Source organism: Coloeus monedula (assembly GCF_965178545.1).
Source record: "Coloeus monedula genome assembly, chromosome: 14".
Taxonomy (NCBI): Eukaryota; Metazoa; Chordata; class Aves; order Passeriformes; family Corvidae; genus Coloeus; species Coloeus monedula.
In genome coordinates this window covers 11,967,927-11,975,976 of record NC_138794.1, presented here as the reverse complement: position 1 = coordinate 11,975,976, position 8,050 = coordinate 11,967,927, and the positions used below count along the sequence as shown (strand labels likewise).

General features: G+C 42.8%; 1 protein-coding gene across 2 annotated transcripts in view; it reads right to left on the bottom strand.

Moving 5' to 3' along the window:
• Positions 1 to 8,050, bottom strand: part of MAP2K5 (mitogen-activated protein kinase kinase 5) — a 121,164-nt gene that overhangs the window by 42,901 nt on the left and 70,213 nt on the right. For both annotated transcript variants that reach the window (XM_082290415.1, XM_082290416.1), the window contains exon 17: positions 3,243 to 3,272. In XM_082290415.1, the coding sequence (XP_082146541.1) occupies positions 3,243 to 3,272 (30 nt within the window). The remainder of the gene's footprint in view (positions 1 to 3,242; positions 3,273 to 8,050) is intronic.

Here is an 8,050-nt window from a genome sequence, read left to right as displayed (position 1 = left end):
ATGCAAAAGTCTCTTAAATACAGTCGTAGTCGTTCCTCCAGCTGATTAAATCCTCGGCAGCTGAGTGCTGCCTGCTCCTTTGGAATATTTCCCTAATGGATGCGCCGTCCTTTTAACACCCTGCTTTGTATAAAGTTTGACTACAAGCCGAGAATATTTAGTGGGCAATTCTTTTCATTTCTCCTAAATTGCATTATCATTAAACAAGTCATTGCCCCCATCATGTTTTTATCCGAGACGTGGAATTTGAATCTCCGGGATTCGCTGTGCGGTTTGTTCAGATCTTTGGGGTTCCAACCTCAAATTTAATTACATAAACAAGGTGCCATGGCCTTTTGGGGTATCTATTTTTCTTTACGGTTCTTTGTGTAAAAAAAATCATATAAATTAAGGTGAAACTTTTAAAGGAAAATTTAAACTTATTTTCCCTGTGTGCCTTCCTTAGCTCCCTAAAAAGCTGGATGGGCTATGGACCAGCATCCTTGGAAAAGGGGTTTCCTTTCTTTTTTTAATGTTTATGTAGAAAATAACTTTATTCAAGAGTATTTGTGAGCACATGCACCATTCTTATTGATTAATAGAGTCGTGCAAATAAATCCGGGGTGAATGTGCCCTTAAACACTTCAGTTCCAACCTATGGAAAATCCTATGAGCATCTTTCCCTCCTGCTTCCAAAGGGACTTCTACATTTTACAAAAGCACATTCCATGACCACGATAGGAAAACCAACACCAAAACAATGAAACCCACCGAAAACTCAGATATTTACTCAATTTTAAGGCTTAAGAGTTTCCTGTGCAAAGTTTTTAGAGTGGAAGAGTCGGTTCTGAGCATCACTATTGGTTATTTCCTTGCTCAGGTCGTTCCCTTTTGCTGCTAGATACTGATTATGAAGATTATATTCTGTATATTGAGACCAAAAAATATAATTAGAGTTAATAATTTTATATTAACTCTAAACACACCCATAAGCCACTTTACAGTTGCTCACTTGCTTAAGTGCTTTCAAGATAAGACTTAATTGTAAAGATTAAATAATGCTTAATACGTCAGCAAAATAAATACTTATCAAAGATGTGGGAAATGAGAAGTGGGAAGTTCTGCCATTAAAATATTCTACTAAAGGCCAGAAAATGAAATAATCATCCTTCAGTTTTCCTGGCATATTGCAGGAGTCCTGAATTTCCACACTGCAATGATTTCCCCCTATAAATCTTCTTCATTTAAACTGAATTTACACACACCATTTGTCTGTGTCTTAAAAATAAAGAAAAAAGGAAAAAGAAGATATTTTTTGCAGCTGCAGCTGGAGACAAACATCCATTTGCAGGAAATTTCAGGTGTTCCCACCCACATGGCCACACTCTCCATTTTTCAGCAACTTCGAGGTATTTAGGGACAAATTTGGAACCACACATGATTTAACTTCATTCCTTGAATAACCCCACTGCAGGGAGGAGGAATTACTCAAGGAATGGGCAGAATCAGGCCCTTACTAGGAAAGTAAAGCGATATTTGGACATTTAAAAACCCTATTAATTATCCCCCTAACAAAAGAAGGTTTCTAAGGGTTCTCCTGACCAGCCATGTAAGCACAGGCCTAAAATACATATTCTTCACATAAAATTCCTTCTGAAAAGCACTTGCTTGAAAAGCTTAATAGCCACATTTTAAAGTTTCACCTCCTCAACCGTTTTGCATTAAAAAATATATATACAATTTCATGGACTACTGCCTTACCAAATATTCTTTTACAAACCCGACCCGCTTTTTAATTAGAACAACAAAAAGCATCTTAAACTTAGCAATTATGGTTTGCTCCCAGTTCAGGGAGACATTTTTGCCTGGAACCACATGGAATGTCCACACTCCAACTTCCTTCACTGTGCTCTGACACTTCCAGGAGGGTTATTTTAAACTGTCCCCTCATCACCTGGATTTTAGGTTATAAAATAGAGGAACATCGAGACCCTCAGTGAGTTCCCCACGCGTGGAGGGCTCTTCAACACATGAGCTTCTCTTCCAGTCCTCTCCTCCAGAAATACATTTAAAATCCAGATAAAACATGCCGAGTCTGTTCTGTTAATGGTGTCAGTGAACATTTTGCAGAAGAGACAGCAAAGTGAAAAATCTGAGTATTTCCACCCAGGCAAAACCTTCCCAAGTCCGTAAAAGTGTCAAGAGAATTTGCTTAAAACAGCTTATAAAAATGGGAGAGGGAATGAGTCCCAGCCTATTATTCAATAACCATGTTTGTGAGGCATCTGCATAATCTAACCATGCATAAATTAGTATGTGTATTACAACAGTTATTTGCATAATAATAGCAAGTTAATAGATGCTTAAAGAGCACAGACCAACACCACCTTTAAATCAGACATGCCTCCAGGCACTCCGAGCTGTAGAGACCAAGATGCAGAGAACAGTCTTCATAAAACATATGAAAACATAAAAACCACATTCAAATAATTCATTTTAGTCCCTGGACACTTCACTTTCCCCCCCTCTCCCTGGAAAGAATAATTTGAGGAACTGCTGAACAGTTTGTTCCCGTGAATTCTAACATCCATCTCGAGATGAGAATTTCAAGTGATCGTCAAGCCTAGTTCTGGAGTGGTTGTTTTGTTCAGAGCTTTATGGGGGTTTTAAGCATAAAAAGTAAAATATTCTGTGGTGAAGCAGAGCTCGGCATCCACCCAACCATTGCCACTGGAGATGGAAAGAGTTTTACCACCAGCTCCAGGTGGAAACTTAGAAAATACCAGTATTTACATAAAATACTAATATTAGGTCCTCTTAAAAGGAAGAATCTGAAGCTCCCTTAAGTATTCCGTTCACATTCTATTTTTGAGAAGATTTTAGACCATCGTACCATTACTCAAAATTGGAATTAAAAATTAAATTATAAAAAAAAAAAGGAGCAGATACACCTTCCTGCTTCCAAAGCCCCGTTGTAAACACTGGATTATTTTTTAATCTCACAACAAAACCATCATTAACATCATCACAATTTTCATTGTCCCCAGGGAAAGAAAATGTAGAGTTTGGAGAAGAGAAAAAGGGGGGGGGGGGGGAGAAAAAAAATCAATAGAGACTTCTAAATGACTCCTTCCAGATCCCACTTTTCAATTTAACAGGACAGATTTATTTGTATGTGGCTCAAATGTTCACAATTGCTCTCTGCACCTTCATACATAGGAATGAATGTCACAGTGGCAAACAGCAGTAATGAACAATCTTACCTGAGGATATGGAAACCTCCCAAGAGCAAGCTGGGAAAGGAAATAATATTTGTCTAGTTATAGAGATTTGCATGGAGGGCACATTTCCTTAAAGAGAGAAAAGTACTCAACTCTCACGACTGTATAAACGGGGGAAGGCAGCGGCAGGGATTCTGCAGACACAAAGAGCTGTATTTAGAATGGGCCCTTCACAACCATCACCCCTCCTTCTGCCCGGGATTCCTGTGTTTCTCCAGCCCTTTTGTCTCCCTCAGTGACACTGTTTGATGCCCAAGTTCCCGAGGACTGGAAATGAAACCAGTTCAGCCTCAATAGGGAGGCCAAGACACTGCCCTTTGCTGATAATTATCTGTGATGAGCAGGCATTGCAGAGCAGCTCTCAACTCCCAAAGTCCTTCCTTAACTGGCTCAGGGTAAAATCTGGGTTACAGAGCTGAGCTTTGCGTCCCTGTTGGTGTCAGACCTGAGTGGGATGTGGAGAGAGCCCACAGCACCCACAGAGAAACCTCATCTTTCCTTCAGATCCACTTTTCCAGCATATTGACTGCATTTGCTGCCCCTGCTGTTTTATAAGTCAATTAAGGCCTTACAGAGTAGTCCCAAAATCAACATTCTTATGTATATTGTCTAAAAATATTCTAGTGGCCATAACTAATAAATATTCCAAGAGAAATTCTTTGTACTAGGCAGGTTTTCCCACTTGGTGGGAAACCTTGGAAACAATTCCAGCAAAATACAGCTGCTTGGAGTTATTTTGTCTGCCATTCAGAGAAGGACCAGGGTTGTCAGGGGTAGAATCATGGAAAGACATGGAAAAGCCCTCTCAGAGCATCAAATCCAACTGTCCCCAGCACACTCAAGGCCACCACTGACCATATCCCCAAGTGCCTCATCCACATGGATTTAAATCCCCCCCAGGGATGGGGACTCCCTGTTTCTGGGCAGCTGTGCCAGTGCCTGATAACCCTTTCCAGGAAGGAATTTCCCCCAATATCCAGGCTGAACTTCCTCTGGCACACTCTGAGCTGACACAGGGCATTCAGAGCAGCCCTGTTCTGATCTCTGTGGGTGTGCCAATCTCTCCCCACAGTCTACAAAGGAGGCAAGAGCTTCCCTACACCCCACAAAACCTTTGAGACTCCTCCTGTTACCGACCTCCAGAAGAGAAGGCCTAGCACAGAGGTTATGGATGCAGTGACACCAGGGATTTCCCAGCTGGATAAACCAGTTGCATTCCCACCATCCTGAGCTAGAGCAGCAACGTTGAAGGTCTGAGGCACAGTGTCACCCACCACGAGGGACAAACCCCACAGCAGCTCTGGGCAAAAGCTGCCTCCCAGCACTGCCCTGGCACTGACACCTGAGCCCCTGGGGCTGGGGCTACCTGACCTAGCCAGATTGCAGCTCCCCCAAGGTGAAATTTCAGCCTTTTGGCAGCACAAAACTCTCCTAAGGACGAGAGCCAGGCACAGACAGAGCTGCAGTGAGGTGGGCAAGGGGCACCAGGCATCCCTGAGCCTCACCAGCTCAGGAACAAGGCAGAGATGGGGCTCTTCCTGCAATTCCAGCTGCTCTCCAAACCCAGGAGAGTTCAGCCCTTGGGCTGGGAGCCTCAGCAAAACCAGCAGATTTCTGCCAGATCCTTGACGGAGACATCACAAACCCAGAGTGGGTCCCAGAGCATTTGTGTGAGAGAGATGAAACAATTTCTACTTTAACAATTTTCTACTGCTAAATGAAGCTTTCACAATATTGACTTCAACATTCTTGTCCAGAGGAGGCCCTGGAGCTGCTCCGAGGGCTGGAGCCAGCCTGGGAGAGCTGGGAATGTTCACCTGGAAAAGGGAAGGCTCCAGGGAGAGCTCAGAGCCCCTTCCAGGGCCTAAAGGGGCTCCAGGAGAGCTGGGGAGGGACTGGGGACAAGGGATGGAGGGACGGGACACAGGGAATGGCTTCCCAGTGCCAGAGGGCAGGGATGGATGGGATACTGGGAAGGAATCCTTCCCTGGGAGGGGGAGAGGCCCTGGCACAGGGTGCCCAGAGAAGCTGTGGCTGCCCCTGGATCCCTGGCGGTGTCCAAGGCCAGGTTGGACGAGGCTTGGAGCAGCCTGGAACACTGCAAGCTGTCCCTGCCCAGATGGTCTTGAAGGTCCCTTCCACCCCAAACCATTTTAGAATTCTGCGACCACTCCCACCTCAGAAAAGTCACTCGGGGCGCTCTCATGGCAGGCTCTGAAAATTGCTGCTGCAGAGCTAAGCAAAGACCCTTCATTTCCTGTTATGGACCAGGGGCTACTAAAACACATCCCCTTACCACCTTCTCCTCTTTTGGGAGCCCCACCCTTCTGTTCCAAGCAGACATCTGAGATCCTGAGAAGCTGTGCTGTTGTGACAGCCTAGAAATAAACCTATAAATGCCCAACAGTTTTCTGTGAACAGCAGCAGAGCAAGTTCTGATTTTTCCAATGACTGGCTGAAGAATAGTGAAAAACTACAGAGGGAACAAGAAGATGATGATGGTTCTGGGCACAGAGCATCGTTCTGCAGATGTTATTTAAGAAAAACAATCACTGCCTCGATGATGACTTCAAACAAAGCATTTCCATTCCCCCTGATGCTCCCTCTCCCTGACCACTCCAGGCCTCAGCAGGGGCTCCAATACAGCAGAACAACTGGGGAAAGAGCCAGACATAAGTACAGGGTGTATAAATGAGCACTGAAGGACCCCAAATGCATCAGCAACAAGTTCTTTGGGGGTTGTTAAAAAGAAACATTTCTCAGTGAAACTGAGAGCTGCAAACACAGGCAGGGAGAGCTCCTGTGCCACTTCTGCATCCATCCCCTGAACCACCACTGGCTTCATCTGCTCAGACTTGTTTCCTCCCTGCAAGATTGTCAAGGTATTATAAATTAAGAAACTTAGCAAAGAGTCTGTAATCTTCCCTGAAATAGCCTGCAGATATGTCACTGTACTAAATGTGTTTCAGATTTAATGAAGCTTTAATGTCCTTTTTAATTTTGCCTGTTTCTGTATCACCAGGGGTCGAGCGAGGCAATCAACACTCAAGAGGGTGGTTTGGTTTAAAACTAGGAAAAACTCATTTGCTTATGAGTTGCACTGTATTTTCTTAATTAAATTTAGTAAGTAAAACGGTTTAAGTTCAGCCAACCAGTGACCTCTGTGTGTAGATTTAGATTTATAAAAAGTGTCCCAGTGAAAGTAAAGATAAAAAACCAAAGCCCAAACAACCAACAGATGAGAGATTCATTAAAGGGATTTTCAAACTATCATTTGTCTCAAGGAAGTCACAGGAACACGAGGAACAAGCCCAGTGCAGGATGGAAAACCTAAAAACTACCAAATGAACACATTGTCCAAAACTTCTCTGCATTTACAGGATGAAACTCCAGAACCTGCAGTTCTTTAAAGGTATTTTAACAAAAATAGAGTATTTCCATTCACATTAGTTTGGTTTGGGAATTGATCAGTGTTTTATGTCTCGATATTGAGGAGGGAATGCCTGAACTTTAGGGAGCTGGTTCTCATTTCCCTATGGATTCCTTCCTGATAGCTGGACTTGATGATCTTGAGGTCTTTTCCCACACAAGAACTGTAAAAACCTTCATTTTAAAAAGCCCAGTGAATTGCAGTGGCAGAATAGTGTGGAAACAGAAGCAAGAAGGAGACGAATCACTAAGAATTGTGCCAGGAAAACACTTTGCCACCCCGTTTCACCTTGGAGCAGCTACATGGAGGATTTTTTTTGGAGTGCAGGTGTGTGTTTTTTAAAACAATTACTGTCTTAAACACAGAAATAGCCCAGAAGAGCAATTAAAACAGCTCAGTGAGGTTGTGTCCTGAGAAAGAGCCTTCCCCAAGGCCTGGGCAGGGGCCGGATGGATGGGACACACCATCAGATTTTAAACCAGCACTTGATAAACTGAGAAATAATCCCAGATTATGAAATAACAGAGGTACAGTGTGTGTGTATGATGACTTTTGCCAAACTATCAAATTTTGATATCAACTGCAATTTAAAAAAATCAACATTTCAAATTATTAAGTGTTGATTCAGGAAGAACCTCTAGACTGAGCACTGTAAGGAAACTAAAGCACCTAAAACCTCTTCTCAAATACTCTTAACGGGCAGATAAATGAACACAAAATTCAAATACTTGTTGAAATAATGTGATTTACCATTTTAGAACTGAAGAGGGAAATCCAGAAACCCCCCCTTACAAACGGCTTTCTCCAGCTCACTTCTTCCTTGCCTGCTGCATATTGTGAATAAAATGACAGTGGCAGCTCTGCCTGTATCCTGTTTGGAAAGTGTCTGAGGGAAAGAAGTTCAAAACATATCTTCAGGACACTCAGGCGATAAAGTTTCCCACTTAGATTATTGTCGATGTTGTGCAAGTTGTTTTTTAATTTACAGTTACACTGGAGAGCACGGGATGCTTTTATTCTTAATTTAGACACATTCCATGTTTCTCAGCATAACTGCAAATTGAAAATAAGCGCTCGCAATATCGCCAGTGATGGAGCTGAAGGAGAACTTTATAGTCCGAAATGTTCTAAAATTTGTTCTTAATTACCTCGTGCACATTTTACACAATTAAATTTCCATCCAAGGATTTTGCATTTAGATTGTGCACTGCAGTTAAACCCTCATTTTATGGAAAAGCAGCCGCCACTCCGCCACGCTCAGACACGGGAAACTTTCAAAATCAGACTTAACTACTGGATAACATAAAATTCCCTAGGTGAAATTTCATTCCAAGACCAATTTATACATTCCTAGATAGAT